The sequence below is a fragment of the Eptesicus fuscus genome, chromosome 3 (assembly GCF_027574615.1).
Source record: "Eptesicus fuscus isolate TK198812 chromosome 3, DD_ASM_mEF_20220401, whole genome shotgun sequence".
In the NCBI taxonomy this organism is placed as follows: domain Eukaryota; kingdom Metazoa; phylum Chordata; class Mammalia; order Chiroptera; family Vespertilionidae; genus Eptesicus; species Eptesicus fuscus.
Window position 1 is genome coordinate 6,583,568 of NC_072475.1, and position 16,551 is coordinate 6,600,118.

The following is a 16,551-nucleotide window of genomic DNA, read 5'->3' on the forward strand; positions in this document are numbered from 1 at the left end:
GTGGCTTGGGCGTAACGAAGGTGCGGTCAATTTGCATATTTGTCTATTATAAGGTAAGATGTCACCGCAATAAGTTCAATTAAAAAGTATTTTGAAGGTTCTACCTCCTTCCTAACCCAAGGAAAGCGAGATGCAGGAATGTTGACACATGTGAAAGCCAGCCACCTACAAGCCACAATGTCAGCTACAGCTGACTCCCCATGGCTCCCCGAGCGTGCCCGTTCCGCAGCAGTGCCCTCACACCCCGGTGCCTCTGCCGGGGACACTGCCCTTCACATCACCCACTGCAGCTCAGCATCACCTCTTCATGGAGGCCCAGCCGCCCGCCAGCACCCTCACTCCCTCTCTGCTGCCCCTGTTTTCCTCCCTGAATTACTTTGTGCATGAATTTCTCCATCCACTCATTTATTCCTTGCCCTGGAAGGCTCCCGAGGCCAGGATGGCTCTGCTGCCTGCACGCGGGGTGGGCTATTTGTTGCACAAACAAGTCAATTTCTGCCTAAATTTTGGGCAAACTTTCTGCCAAGGGCAGATGGTGAGCATTCCGGGCTTTGCTGCCACAGGGTCTCTCCCAAAACTGCTCAGCGGCTTGCGCCTCAGCAGCCCTAGACAGACGCGGGGACATGGACGTGGCTGCGTCCACAAAGCTTTTATTCACACACGGGCAGCAGCCAGCTCCTTCCTGCAGACCTCAGTTTGCAGAGTCGCTTTAAATGCTTCCTGTGCGGAATACACGCTCAGCCTACATGACTGCCTCACGTCTGCACTGAGGGCATGAGCCACCAATGGCCAGAAGGACGCGGTCCTCTGAGCGAGCCAGGTGCTCTGTGCACAGTAATGGCCAGAAGGACGCGGTCCTCTGAGCGAGCCAGGTGCTCTGTGCACAGTAATGGCCTGGAGGAACCCCAGGCGCCCACGTGGTCAAACCAGAACACCCTGTTTACAGAGGGACCCGGCCTCGGAGCCAAGCTTGTTTATGTGGAGCCTCGCACAGGAGAGCGCGTCCCAGGAAAGAAGGTGCTGGAAGCCCGGAGGAGCAGTCGTGGGGAAGCACAAGGAGGTCAACAGGCGTGCTTCCCTATTGCCAGGACGCCCACAGCCTGGGTATAAAGGCCGCCAGGGAAGGAGCCCGCAGACATCTCCGCCCTCACTGCCCCCCAGCCAGCCCACGACATGTGCCACACCAGCTGCCACACAGGCGGCCAGGCTGGCTGCTGCTCGCCCAGCCCTTGCCAGTCCTCCATGTGCCTGCCCATGAGCTGCAGGCCCACTGTGTGCATGGCCCCTTCCTGCCAGTCCTCCATGTGCCTGCCCATGAGCTGCAGGCCCACTGTGTGCATGGCCCCTTCCTGCCAGTCCTCCATGTGCCTGCCCATGAGCTGCAGGCCCACTGTGTGCATGGCCCCTTCCTGCCAGTCCTCCATGTGCCTGCCCGTGAGCTGTAAGCCAGCTGTGTACGTGCCCGTGAGCTGCCAGGTGTCCTGCTGTCCTGTGAGCTGCAAACCCATGGTGTGCATGGCTCCCTCCTGCCAGTCCTCCGTGTGCCTGCCCGTGAGCTGCAGGCCTACTGTGTGCATGGCTCCCTCCTGCCAGTCCTCCGTGTGCCTGCCCGTGAGCTGCAGGCCTACTGTGTGCATGGCTCCCTCCTGCCAGTCCTCCGTGTGCCTGCCCATGAGCTGCAGGCCCACTGTGTGCATGGCCCCTTCCTGCCAGTCCTCCGTGTGCCTGCCCGTGAGCTGCAGGCCCACTGTGTGCATGGCTCCCTCCTGCCAGTCCTCCGTGTGCCTGCCCGTGAGCTGCAGGCCCGTCATGTGTGTGGCCTCCTCCTGCCAGTCCTCTGGGTGCGTCCAGCCCTCCTGCCCCACCCTGGTCTGCAGACCCATCTCCGGTGGCACCCCTTCCTGCTGCTGACCGCGAGCCTCCTACCCAGCTGCTCCCCGTGCAGACGGGCCACACCTGCACTCTCCCACAACCGGTCCTCAGCGCCTCCAGGTTCTGCCCGTGGCAGAGGAAAAGCACGTTGACAAGCCCTCTGAACTCCAGGACGAGAAGGCGGCAGGGCCATCTGGATCCCACGTGGCCCTGGGCATCCCCTCAGGGACGCCCTGGAACTTAGGGTCCCCCTCTGGCTCCAGCAGGAAGCCTCACCCGGTGTGAGGCAAATAAACCGCGCTTTCTCCACGCAGCTGTGCCTCTGGCTTTCCTTCACATTTTAAAGTTCTTTCCTTGAAGGCGGACACCGGCCTAAGCACAGCAGCACCGCCTCAAAGAGCTCCCGCCAGAAAGCCCAGCTGAAGGTCGGGGTGTCCTCGGTGGGTGGGGGTGTCCTCTGTGGGTGGAGGGGTGGGGAAGGTGCCGTCCCCAAGGCTGCCACCCAAGACACTGTTGATGGGAAAGGGCAGAGGCAAAACCTCTCCTGCTGAGTCGGGGGTGGAAAACAGGCCTGGACTCGGGTCGCACAGGGTCCCCTAAAGAACTGCTACAGCAGGGAGGCGGGAAACCCTCACCCAACCCCCACAGGTACAGGGCGGAGTCTGGCCGTCCCAGGGCGGGCGGCAGGAAGACTGAGGGAGCTCGCCCTCGGAGTCTCTGGTGCGCAGGTTCTGCTCCGAGCGCCCTCCTGCCCCCACAGCACGGCTGCAGGAGCGACACCCGTCTCCACCGAGGAAAGGAGACGCGTGTCCTGGTCCCCTCTGTGTGCAGGCGCGCAGGCGCAGTGAGAACCTAGGGCAGAGCAAGAACACCGCCCCCCCCCACACACACACCCTAAACAAGGTGCCCGCAGCCCCCCACCAAGGAATCTGAAATCTCTGATGCCCAAGGGTCCTCACCATAACAACGAAACCCAAACCAAGGTCAACATCCGAGCAGGTTGATTCGACCCTCCCCCACCACACACACACACACACACACACACACACACACACACACACACAGTGACCTGACAGGAGGAGAAGCATCCATCTCCGTAGGAAACGCTGTTTATGTCCATTTCCGTTAGAACATGGTGTCTGAGATTCAGCGAGAGCTTAGAAGATATACCTAAGAGGCAGGGAATAATCTATTTTTAAGAGGCAAAGCAATCAACCCAATTGGACCCAAAATGACCCACATGTTGCAGCCATCAGACAGAGAAAGACAAATACTGTGTGATCTTACTTATATGTGGAATCTAAGAATAAGCCAGCCCAGCTGGTGTGGCTCAGTGGTGAGTAACAACCCATGAATCAAGAGGTCTCTGGTTCTATTCCCAGTCAGGGCACATGCCCAGGTTTTGGGCTCAATACCCAGTAGGGGGCATGCAGGAGGCAGCCAATTGATGTTTTTCTCTCATTGATGTTTCTTATCTCTCCAGATTGAGGGTTGTCAATGGAGTGGGGGTGGGTGAGTGAAATGGGTGAAGAGAGTCAAAAGATACTTTCAGCTATCTATAGTAATAAAAGCATAATATGCAAATCGACCGAACAGCTGAACAGTGGAACGACTGTCTAGTGGAACGACCATCCAGATGACCATGCACTGGAGCCAGGCCAGCTAAGGTGGGTGCGATGTGATTAGTCTGGGGGCCCCACCATCCCCTCACAATTGCCCTGCTTTGGAAGGCCCAGGCCATCAGCCAGCGGGGCGATCAATCAAGGAGAAAGGGGGGGGGGGGGGCGGGCCAGCTGCCAGCTGCCAGGGAAGGATGGCCCCGACTGGCAGCCAGCACGATTGGCCCTGATTGCTGGCCAGGCCTAGGGACCCTACCCGTGCACCAGGCCTCTAGAGTATATATATTATCCAAAAAAATGTATACACACACTTTGAATAATTAAAAGGCAGTGTTTATTAAAATACATTACATAAGTATAATCCTATATCAGGGGTCCTCAAACTTTTTAAACAGGGGGCCAGTTCACTGTCCCTCAGATCATTGGAGGGCCGGACTATAGTTTAAAAAAAACTATGAACAAATTCCTGTGCACACTGCACATATCTTATTTTGAAGTAAAAAAACAAAACGGCTAAAACACCAGCATGTGGCCTGCGGGCTGTAGTTTGAGGACGCCTGTCCTATATGATAAAAGCCTAATATACTAAGTGTCCACTTGTCCAGTCAACCAATCAAAGTGTAATATGCTAATGATATGCTAAGGCCACTCAACTGCTTGCTATGACATGCACTGACCACCAGGGGGCTGATGCTCTGACTGGTAGATTAGCTTACTGCTGGGGTCCAGCCAATTGGGACTGAGCAAGACGGTCTGGACATGCCCTGGAGCCCTCCCGCGTCCCTCCCTGGATCCAATCGTGCACTGGTGGGGTCCCTCAGCCTGGCCTGCGCCCTCTCGCATTCAGCCCAACAGCAGAACAACCAGTTGCTATGATGCACACTGACCACCAGGAGGCAGATGCTCAATGCAGGCCAGGCTGGTTGCTATGATGCTTTCCACAGGAGGAGCGCTGCTCTGCCAGAAGCTAGGCTCATGGCTGGTGAGCACAGTAGCGGTGGCAGGAGCCTCTTCTGCCTCCACGGCAGTTGGACATCCCCCGAGGGCTCCCGGACTGCAAGAGGGTTCAGGCTGGGCTAAGGGACCCCCACCCCCTGAGCACACGAATTTCGTGCACCAGGACTCTAGTTACATACATATACACACATTTATACACATCTGTGTGTGTATAATTGGAGATCTATAGAGGTTACCAGGACACCAAACATTTTTCTGAAAATTGATAAAAAGGACAGAATGAATCATGTTCCTGACCTTTCCTATAAAAACAGTATTTTAGGTAAGCAAATATTCAAAGTAAAGTTATTCTTTGTAGAAGAATTCCAGCCAAAAAAATTAGCCAGAATAACTGACTCAGGCAATCACCATTTGCAGTGCCTGGTGGCATGGATCTACGTTGGGATTCTCAGAGGCTGAAAGGCTTCAGGGGAGCAGGCTGACAGCACCTTACCCAGGGGTCACCCTCAACACCCCAAAATGGAGGCACCAGACATCCCTGGCCTCTCGGGGTGAAGCCCTTGGACACACAGCTCTTCCTGGGAAGTGGTCTTGTCAAAAGGGGTGAAACTCCATTTCCGCTGGACTGCAGACCCTCTCCCATTTTACAGGAAATAGAGAAGTGGAGGAATGTTGTCAACAACACCCTGAAGACACAGACAACCTAGTCCAGGACGCGGGCAACACCCCAGGACAAATAGTTGATTTCCTCCACAGGTAAGTGCTGTCAGAGCCGCGGGAAATCAGAGGGGACCCCAGGGAAGCATCACCCACACGCTAAGCGCCAGCCTTGTCTGGACTCTGACCAATGATTTGTCTTTGTTTAGACAATCAGAATAAACTAAATAGATGAGTTAGCACCATCCATAGCCTAACGTTTCAAACTTATCTAAATGCTTCTCATGCATACATTATGTAAGTATACTAGACATACATGTCTGTTCACGCACAGGTTTCTATAATGTGCTTATGCTTAATTAACTTGCCCCTTTGGGTAAAATATCAAGGACTTCTTCCTGTGTCCACAGACCAAGATCACTCTACCCCATCTTTCATAATGCCCGTGCAGTATTTCATTATACAGACACAGCTGAAGAGAGAATTAGAAAAATAGAGGAGGAGATAGAGGAAGTGGAGGAAGGTTGTCAACAACACCCAAAAGACACAAACAACCTGACCCAGGACGCAGGCAACACCCCAGGACAAATAGCAGATTTCCTCAGAAGGACTTTATTCCTCTATCAATGGTCCTCATCGTGTCTCCCTTTTTGTTGTTGTTGCTATTACACTGTGATCCTAAACACCTTGTACAACTGTCTTGGTGCAAGCATTTCTGTTAGGCCGAGTCCCAAGAGAAAACAGGAAGGCTGACCGCCTAAGGCTACAGTCGGTGCTGAGCTGAGCGGGAGTCTCAGTCTCCCTCTCCCGCTCTGCCTCCAGCTCTGGGGACTCGGGCGGGGCAGTGAACCGACTGTAAATCCTGGGGAGGGGGCTGCAGAGCACCCCCACCCAGCTGATGTGGCTGCAAACATTTGAAACCTACTTGGGATCGTGAGCCCCATGGTTGGGCGACAGTTCTCCAATTGGCGTCCAGTAAACTGACGGAGCTGGTAAGCCGCCCACACTTGGCACTTGCGCAGTCCCCGGCAGGGATGAGGCGATAGCGGATGATGAGACAGCAGAATTCCTCTAGGGATTACCCCAGGTAACACACACCAGCCACACCCAGAGGCTCCAAGGTCCGCTCCATTGACTGGAGGACCTGGGAGAAGCCAGGACGACAATGCCTCTTCTGTGGGGGGCCCCGAGAGAGGCGCCCCTGTCTTGTCCCCTTCCAGGGGCCGGTGGGGCTGACCTGGAATACGAAGGCTTCTCTGCTGGTATCTCCCCCAACCTGTTCTGTCCATCTCTGCGAAGGAGGTGTTGCCTAGCAACCCAAGAAGGGCAGTGACGTCCTTGAACGATTCTGTTCCACTCTGGCGACACTTAACTCTGGCTGATGATTAGCGCAGCCCGGAGAGGCCGCAACCTACCTTAAAGAGAAAGGACTTCTACAAAGTCACCGGGGGGCAGAAGGGGTCTTTGAGCGTGGCCTTGGGAGAGGGCCTGACCTAGGCCAGATTCTCGGTTCCCAGAGAGAACCTTTCTCCCTAAGCCCGCAAGATTCCTTGGGCAAGCGGACAATAGGAGTTAAGAAAACCCTTTGAAATCGGAGCCATGCCATTTACTTTCTAATCTGTAAAGCTGCCGGGCAAATGTGGTGTTGGCGGGCCTGCCTCCCCCGACACCCCGGCCCGCCGGCCTTTATGCTTTGTACACACAGTAAAGGAGGCAGCTGCACAGCACCGAGGAGCAGGTCACTGTGACAGAGCGCCGGGCCTGCCCTCTCTGTTTCTATAAGAATGTGTTAATAATTTACATTTTCACCGCGCGTTCCTGTGGACACGGCGGCAGAAAGACTGTTCAAAGAGCCGTTTCTCTCGCCATGTAAGTGATCCCAGGTACGCTGGGGAGTACCCGGACTCGAGTACCTTGGGAACTTTAAGGCATGCCCTTGGGAAAGCTGGCTTGGCCGCGCTCCTCTCACCGTAAACTGGCACCAAAACCCCTGCACTTGTCCCCACAAAGAACAGAGGTTCCGGTGCTCGCACACCGCTCCCCGTTCCACACTCCACGGGCTCAGGGCTGCAGGACCGGCTGTGTAGACTGCCCCCACCCTGCGCCTCAAACCTCTAGAGAAGGGGGAGCGGGAGGGGCCTCCCACATTCCCTTTCCCTGGGGAACCACTGCTGAGGTTTTGGTGTTGGTGTGTGTATTTTTTAAAAAATATATTGTTATTGATTTCTGAGAGGAAGGGAGAGGGAGAGAGAAAGATAGAAACGTCAATGACGAGAGAGAATCATTGATCGGCTGCCTCCTGCACGTCCCCTACCAGGGATCAAGCCTGCAACACAGGCATATGCCCTTGACCGGAATCAAACCAGGAATCCTTCCGTCGGCAGGCTGACGCGCTAGCCACTGAGCCAAACCGGCTAGGGCAGTGGTCTGCAAACTGCGGCTCACGAGCCACATGCGGCTCTTTGGCCCCTTGAGCGTGGCTCTTCCACAAAATACCACGTGCGGGCGCGCACATACAGTGCGATTGAAACTTCGTGGCCCATGCGCAGAAGTCGGTTTTCGGCTCTCAAAAGAAATTTCTGTCGTTGTCCTGTTGATATCTGGCTCTGTTGGCTAATGAGTTTGCCGACCACTGGGCTCGGGTGGTTGTGATGTGTTTTTAAAAAAAAGTCTCTTTTGTGCAGTGTGCCTGTTGTGGTGGGGGAGGGCGCTTGTCCTTCTTAAAAAGTTGGGGTCCTGGGGTTGCTGTAACTTTGTTTCCTGTTTTTTTTCTTCTCAGAAAACCTTGTTTGCGATGCAGATCTATGGGCAAAAACGGATGCTATGGCGGCCCTCATGCTCCCCTCGCGGCTCCTCGACGTCCTTTACCCTTTGCGCTTTGCTGTTTAAAACAAGCTGCCGCATTGAGTAGGGATTCAGGTCCCCGTGGTGGTGGCGGGAGCCCTGCCAAGCCCGCAGCTCACTCCTGCTCCCCCAGGTTTCAGGCGGTGGATCTGCTCATTATTTCTGTGATATTCTAAGATGTTCGCAAAGCGTGGACGTTGACCCTTGTGGCCAAATAACCAAAACCTCAGGAACAGACGGGGTTCCCTGGAGCAGCTCATCCTGTTTCCTGGTTTCCTGCCCTGGGACCTGGGTCCCCTTCTGGGGGAAACCCTGGCATGGCCGTCAGGCAGCCTCTTTGGAGCTGACCACAGTGGTTCCTGACTCACAGCCGCGGCACAGTCACCTCTGCCCCAAGCCGACGAAGAATGAACTGCGCTTCCTACAGAACGTGCCAGTGGGCGTCGGCGGCGTCGCAGGCCGCGCCCTGGGGGTCGCTGTGGGTTGAATTCTGTCCCTTCCTCAAAGACGCGTTGAGGCTAACTCCTGGCTCCCGTGAACGTGTCCGTATTTGGAAACTAGTAGCCCTGCGCACGAATCTGTGCGCCAGTAGCTCTCTGCGAGGCCTGGATGCTCCGCGCCTGCTGCCCAGAGGCTCTCCGCGGCCCAGAGGCCCACCCGAGGCTGGGCACTGAATGCTTGCCTCGTCGCCATGGCAACAAAGCAAGCATTCCGCCAGGCCGTTCATGCTGCCTGCTCTCAGCGGTGGCCTCCCACCCCCCGGACTGGGGGACTCAGGTGAGGCTGAGAGGACTGGGCGCCGCCATCTTTGTGACGGAGTTATGGTTAATTTGCATATTACCCTTTTATTAGATAGGATAGGATCTTGGCGGATGTCATCATGTTTAGATGAGGGGGGAGGGGGCTGGTTCTCCCAGTGTCCTTCTTCCCAAACCACAGCGTGGGGGTCCCTGCAATGAGCCGCACCACAGCCAGGGGCTATCTGCCTGCCCTCGCCGCTTTCTCCAGGCCAGGGGGGAGAAAGCAGGTCTCAGAGTAGGATCGTGGGGTTCTGACCCCTGTGGACATTACCTCTGGGAAGGAGCAGCTTTGCTGGAGGAGCAGCCGTGGCCTGGGTCTGATGGGCACCATGAGCCTTACAGAGCTGGCTGGGCCTGGCCACCTGCTTCCCAAGCCCCTGCTGACCTGCATTCATGGGCCACTGTGAGAACCACGGCCATGAGAACAGGATCCAGGCACCTGATGCAAAGGCCCCGAAATCACACTCCCCGTGAGAGTCCAACTCAAACTGAGATTCAAACTCAAACTGAGACTCGGGCCAGGGTGACCGGCCCGCGTGCTTGTGTGCAGCGGTGGGAACATGGAGCACACCTCTGCTCTAGGCCAGGACCCGAGCCGGACTCTGTGAGGTTGCTTGTTCTGGGTGAGGGTAGGCATGGTGGCTGCCCTGATGCCCTACACAGCCCTCATGGTACGATGGAGGAGAAGAGAGGATGGGTGCCTTCTGGGGTTCCAAGGATCCCCACATGTTTCCTCACCTTTGCCAGCCCAGACCTGCTCCCCTGTGGGTGTCAATGGGCCCAAGGTGACCCCCTGGGAAACAGAGTCTGACAGCAGGGGCTGGGACACCGTTAGCGCTTGGTGAGTGTCAGTCGCTGCTGTTTCTGGCCACCTCCACCCTAATGCGCAGTGCGGGGCGGGGGGCAGGGGGCAGGCTCCAAGAGGCTCTCAATGACCCTGCTGTTCATGGCCTGTGTCATCCCTTCCCCTTGAGTGGAGGCTGGACCTAGTGAACCAAATACAGCAAGAGTGACAGGATGCTACTTCTGTGATCAGTTTCAAGACTGATTTCCGTCCTGTGCACTCTTTCCGCACACCTTTCCAGCCTTCACACTCCAATGAAGCAAGCAGCCATGTCCGGGAGGCCCATGCCCACGTGGCAAGAAACTCAGGGCGGCCTCTGGCCAACAGCCGAGGAGAAACTGAGTCCCTCAGGTAACAGCCAGCCCCAGAGGAACCGAGTCCTGCTGACAAGGGCTGACTGAGCCTGAAGGCGGATGCATCCCCGTGGAACCCTTAGATGACTGTGACCCCAACCGACACCTGGACTGTAACCTTGAGCTCTGAAGAAGATTCAGGCACACTGTGCCCGGATCCATGACCCACAGAAGCTGTGAGATGAGAAGCGGGTTCTGAGCTGCTGCATTCTGCACTAATTTGTCACGCAGCAGTGGCTAACTAATACAGAACCGGACCCTCTCTGTGCCTGCAGAGCTGTCTATTCGGTCAACAGAAATGCATTTCTTCCACTCATCCCATGTTTGTTAACACCTGCCACGTGCAAAGCACCTGTGAGGCTCCGAAGTAAAAAAATAAGAGCTGGTCCTACTCTCCTGAAATGGCAAGCCCCCCAAGAGATGGTCTGCCGAAGGGGTGATGGGCCACAGGGAACGGTGAGGCCCAGCCGGCTCGCGGGCAGGTGTTCTTATCGACAAGCAGAGCTGAGGGTGAAGGCGAGGCTCAGCGGCACACACTGGCAGGACTGTGCCTCTTGTCCCCGAAGTACTAAGGGTCTAGCTGCCTCCCCAGGACCCTGCAAGTGCCCCTATGGGGACCTCCCTAGAGAGGTTAGACCCTAGGGCCTCCTCCTGCACCACACCATGGCCAGTACCCAGTGGATTGGCCAATGACCGGGACCACGCAGTTGTAGGAAGGCGGAGCCTCATCCTGGCTAGGTGAGAGGCGTGGGGGTCACCCCTGTGCTAGACACACCCAGTTTGAGGTAAGCTGGTATGGGGAAGGCCCGGGATACCTTCTCCCCACTCCACCCGTTGCCCCGATAATCCTTTTGTAACCAGGAGAAGACAGTCCTCCCTGGTCCATGTCCAAGCTGGGGGCCAACGAGGGAACATGGGCAGAGCCAAGTGAGAGGGGCACCCCAGGGGTGATGCCCGGCTGAGCCCCGAGCCCAGAGTCTGATGCCACCAAGCGGAGACTGCACGGAGCAGCTCAGTGTTTGAAGGAAAGGAAACCCCGGCTTCTGTCCCAGCAGGCAGGTGTTCACTTAATTAAACAAGGAGGCCTTAGCCGGATGTGGCCCTGCCGCCTGGCAAACCAGACCTAAGCCTGGAAATGCCTCAAGGTCACAAATCAAACCGCAAGGACAACCCATGACAAGCAGACAAGCAGGCGTTAAGCTACAACCAATCACACCTCCTCCTTCTTTGCTTCCCTTTTTATGTGAGTCTTCCCTCCGCCCACCCCCCCCACCCCCCACGCTTCCAGTTCGGTGGGGCCCCATTCCCATCAGTTTTTGCTCAAATTGTTTAACATGCCTCAGTTTATCTTTAACACAGGGGAGCAGCCGTGCAGTGAGCCAGAGGGGCTGTGCTCAGTCCCCCTGGGAGTGGAAGCAGCTAACAACCGGATCTGGGGACCTGGGAGGGATCCTGAGGTCATTTCACCAATATGCAAACGAGGAAAGTGCAGCCAAGACTAATAAAAGGAATAGCATTGCTGTTGAGAGCCAGGCCCTATGTCATTTAACCCCACCGGGGCCCCAGGGAGAAGGGTTCCGATGAGCCCATTCTATAGAGGAGGCCACTGGCGCACGATGAGGCTGAGGACCTTTCCCAAGTTCTGAGGCCGCAGAGGCAGAGCTGGGCTGGGACGAGGTTGATCCTGAGGCTGGGAATGAGGCCTCCCGCTGCCTCGACTTACCACTCCCCCGACGTGCCAGGACTCAGACCCATGAGCCCCTGGTGCCAGCTCAGCCCCTTGCCTGGCTTGGAGCCAGCTGGGGAGAGGCTGTATCATAGCCACTGGCAGGGGGCAAGGTCAGCCCCAGGCAGAGGCCCCCTGGGCTGTAGACGACCTGGGCAAGCTGCTATCCCCCTCCCCCTGCCCCTGCCCCTGCCGCTGCCCGCAGGGCTGGCAGGGGTTAAAAGTGGTGGCTGAGATTGTAAGCGTGTTGGGCCTGACATGAGACACCAGGGAGAAGACACCCCTAGCCCAGGGCATTGTTTGGGATGGCTTTGATTTGGGGTTTCTCACTGTCTCAAGTTAAGGAAGTTTGGGGCTCTGCATTCCTGAGGTTTCACAGCGACTCCCCGGAGCTGCTGGCAGGGTCCTCTACCCTGGCTCCCTGAGGAAACTTGCTTGCTTCTGCAAACGGCTCCAGCCTGATGCTGTGCCTGCCGGCTATGGGGCTTCTCCCCCATCCGTGTGCGGTGAATTGTTCCCCCCTCAAAAGACATATCCAAGTCCTATCCCCCGGGACCTGTGGATGCGAGCATATTTGGAAATGGGGTCTTTGCAGATGGCATCAAGGTGAGATGAGGGCAGCCTGGAGCAAGGAGGTCTCTAATCTAATGATCAGTGTCCTGATAAGGAGAGCACAGCAGCCCAGCCAGCGGTTGAGTGTTGACCTATGAACCAGGAGGTCACAGTTCGATTCCCTGTCTGGACACATGCTCGGGTTGTGGGCTCGATCCCCTGTGTGGGGCATGCAAGAGGCAGCTGAACAATGATTCTCTCTCATCATTGATGTTTCTATCTCTCTCTCTTCCTTCCTCTCTGAAATCAATTATATATATATATATATATATATATATATATATATATATACTGAGTGGCCAGATTATTATGATCTCTGAATGCATAATAATCTGGCCACTCAGTGTATATCCTATATAATAAAGGCTAATATGCAAATTGTCCCCTTGACCAGGAGTTCAACCAGCAGGCAGGCCAGCCAACCGCCCATGTCCCCTCCCCCTGGCCAGGCTGGCTAGACCCCACCCATGCATGAATTCATACATATACACACATACATATACATGTATGTATATGTATATATGTACACACACACACACACTGAGTGGCCAGATTATTATGCGTTCAGAGATCATAATAATCTGGCCACTCAGTGTGTGTGTGTGTGTGTATGTGTGTGTGTGTGTGTGTGTGTGTGTGTTTTAAAGAGCACATACAGACACAGAGAGAGAGGGCCTCATGTGACACAGGCAGAGATTGGAGGACCAGCCACAAGCCAAGGAACGCCACAGGTTGCCCGCAACATGGGCAGCGAGGACCGAGGCTGGGCATCCTGCCCTAGAGCCCCTGGAGAGAGCGGGCCCTACCGACACCTTGATCTTGGCCTTCCAGCCTCCAGACAGCGAGGCCATCACCTTCTGCTGTGCAAGCTCCATTCAGGGGTGCTTTGGTCTGGCGGCCCCGGACACTCGTAGCCTGACCCGACCCCACTCTGCAGATCTCCGTGGTGCTTCTCCCCCATCCTCCTGTCATGTTCCTGTGACCAGTGACGGGGTTGGGCTTTCTTAGGCCACCGTGGTAATGTGCCCGCTCAGCCTGGGGGCGTCAGCCCTGTCGCAGGTCCATGTGGCACAGGGCACTTGTGTCTTCAAGTTCACCGAAGTTTTGTGAGTCCCTGAAACGAGACAGCCTAACAGGGTTATGGTGACTCACTGGGGACCTCGAACTTGAGAAAAAGCAGAGGGGTAAAGAGTCATAATGCGGGGAGAAGGAAGAAAAAAGAGATACTGGGCGACAGGTGAGTTCTTGGACACGGCCTGGGCCCCTGGAGAGAAACCCGGGCGGGGTGGGGGAGGCTAACTTGGGACCGTCTGGTTGGCTGGCAGGGCCCCCAGCAATACACCCCCAAGGTAACATCCAAGGAGAAGGGGTGAGCTGAGAAGCAGAGGCAGGCTGGGACTTGTGGGACCCCGTCCCCTCCTCTCAGCCCCTGTCCTCCCTGAGTGTGAGTGTCCCTGGGGCTGGGGCTCTGTGTCCCACCTGCCTGGACCCTGCTTCCTCTCTGGCATCTGTGGACATTTCCACTGGGGGGTCCAGGGGTCCCCTCGAGCTCCACAACCCAAACCAAGCTCCTGTCCTCTCCTCTCCCTCCCCTCCTCTGGCCCCAGCCCCTCCCCACTGCTCTCCTCAAGCTGTAGGTGGCTGCAAGGCAGGCCTGCCCCCTGTCCCACTTTGCCCTCCTCAGTCCTGGGCCATCTCCGCTGTCAGAAGGGGGGTTTTCCCCCCAAGTCTGGAGGTGCCTCCCCCCATTGCCATAGTCCCCTGCTGACCAAGCCAGGCCTTCCTCCACTGACCCCAGGCTGTGCCCACCTCCCCACTCATCCCCACCCAGCCTTGACCTCGACCACATTACAAATGTTGACTCACTGGGCAGCCTCCCTCTTCACCCCATCTTCCAGTTCTCTCCCAAGGGAAGCCTGTCCGGCCAGATGAGGTCAGGCTGCCAATCTGTGCCCACCGCTCCCTTTAGCCGACTCTCTAAGCTGGGAAAACTCCATTTATATGTTGCCTCCTCCAGGCAGTCTTCAGGAAGGTGCCTTCATGTGGCATTTTCCGCACCGTTGAATGACTCATTGTTTATGCATCTGTGTCCCCACCTAACACAGAGAGGCATATACAAAAGTCATGCCCATTGAGCGGACTCGATATGGAAAATATAAAAATCTGAATGAAGAAAATAATCCTGCCCTCAGCGGCAGCACTTTCTGGTGCACGTCCTTCCATTTTTGACCCCATGTGTGTAGACATCCACCTGAGTTCATACCGGGCACTTTTCCTTTAAGCTGGTGTTACTCTTCCTCTGAGATTAAATGGTCTTTGAAGTGGTTATATAATATGCTGTCAAATAACTAACCCGCTTTATTGAGATCATTGCCAGTTGTTTGCGATTTAAAAGAAATCCAAAGTGAACATCCTCGTGCATAAGTCACCTCCTGCACCTCTCTGCATTTGCCGAGGGTGGGCCCTGGAAGCTGTGGACGAAAGGAGCCACATGCTGACCTGACAAGCTCAGGGGAGGCCTGCGTGGCCGTCTTGCAAACTCAGAGACCTAAAATAACCACAAAAGATGGTCTGAAAATTAAATATTTAACTACAAACAGGTTATGGTGGGTAGTCATGTCCTAGGGACCTAGGCTGATATTTCCCCTGACAAAGATCAACTTAGATCTTCTTTACTGAGTCCATTTGCCTTTTTGCCTCTAAGATAACATATCTGTGAGATGTCTGGGTAACTTGTAACTTCCTATTTACCCCGGACCCCTCAGGGCACAACAAATGGCACCGGGACATTCCCTCATTGTTATTGTTATCAAGTTAATTGTCAACTGTTAATTACGTTAAAGTATCCTGTATCCATCTCTGTAAGAGAAGCACATGTCCATCATTTCACTTTTTGCCCTATCCCAGAGGTTTCCCCGCTTTGCTTTGTCCCACCTCCCTAATCTATCACCAATGAATTTCATGTAACTCACCTATGTCCCTTTCCTTTGATTGCAATGTATAAAATACAGATGTAACCCTCCATTCTCCGGAGCATTATCTCAATTCGTTGAGGTTCTGCTTCCCAGCATATGTCAACAGTTTGGCTCAAATAAACTCACAAAAATTCTTTACAGGTTTCATTGTTGTTTTTTTTACGTTAACAAAGCAGAGCCAGACCTGACCCAGGCACCAGACAAGGTGAACAGACTTACGCCCAGCGTCCTGCACTCCCCACTTCATGTAACGGTCCCGGGTTTGAGGGGGATGGGTGTACCCAAGCTCCTGGGAAGGTCTCAATTGGTTCAGCCCAGCCAGGTGAGTCTATCCTGTTAGCCCAGGGACCGGTGCCCTTGGCCTAAGGGCATCGATGCACAGAATTCCTCTGACCAGAGAAATGGGTTCAGAAATGAGCCTGCAGTCAGCTTCCTGCCATGGAGACAGGGGGACTGTGCCCTCCCGGCGTAGCAGACTGCATAGTGTCCCCCAAACTCATATGCACCCAGCACCTCAGCATGTGACCCCGTTGTTTGGAAACAGGGGCCACTTGAGATGGGCTGGTCTGATGGAGACGCGCGGTGGATGGGACAGCGCGCTCTGGCCTTCAAAGAGAGTGCGGGGCAAAGAGGGGGAAATGTCTCGGGAATACTTTACATTTTATATCATTACATGTGGAAATGATAACATTTTGGATATACGGGTTAAATAAAATATACTATCAAAATTAATTTTATGTGCTTTATTTTTTACCTTTTTTGATGTGGCTACCAGGGAGCTCGACATCACACTCGTGGCGGGCGTCCCATTCTACCAGACGGGGCCGTGGCAGGACCTCAGGTTCCCTCGGGCCCGACTGAGGCAGGAGGGGACCCCCCCCCCTTGGCCCTCCTAGGCCTCCAGGGAAGATGTCAGCTTGTAGGGCCTGGGAGACACACATTCCCCGAGGCCTCCAGGGCTCCTCACTTTGGGTACAGGGTCTAGGTCGGGGCCATGCGAGGAGAGGCGCTATTAACGTCCTTAGTTATGATGGCCCACGCGGGCGGGGAGCCTTCACTCCGGCCAAGAAGCAAAGTCCCCGTTTTTCTTCTCTTTCCACTCACTCCGCGCTGTGGAGGGTGGACAACCTTGGGGGAACAGGCGTGTGTTTGGCTCACTGATGCTCCAGGCTCCTCCATCGGTAGAAGCAGGTCTCCATGGAAGGCCATGTCCTGTGAGCTGTCGAAGGACAAGGGCTGGGCTCAGGCTTTCTAGGACCCAGCTGGCCTAGCACAGCGCCGAGTACAGAGCA

General features: G+C 55.3%; 1 protein-coding gene across 1 annotated transcript; it reads left to right on the top strand.

Moving 5' to 3' along the window:
- The first annotated feature begins 1,173 nt into the window (after positions 1–1,173).
- Positions 1,174–1,911, top strand: LOC129147691 (keratin-associated protein 12-2-like). Its single transcript, XM_054710782.1, has 2 exons — positions 1,174–1,265; positions 1,563–1,911. The coding sequence occupies exons 1-2, from the start codon at positions 1,174–1,176 to the stop codon at positions 1,909–1,911; spliced, it is 441 nt and encodes a 146-aa protein (XP_054566757.1).
- The last annotated feature ends 14,640 nt before the right edge of the window (positions 1,912–16,551 follow it).

Bases quoted from the DNA above. Each gene is read 5' to 3' on its own strand.
- LOC129147691 (XM_054710782.1), top strand. From the start codon at position 1,174: ATGTGCCACACCAGCTGCCACACAGGCGGCCAGGCTGGCTGCTGCTCG. The intron at 1,266-1,562 runs GCCCACTGTGTG...CGTGAGCTGCAG, and splicing joins TGCCTGCCCATGAGCTGCAG to GCCTACTGTGTGCATGGCTC.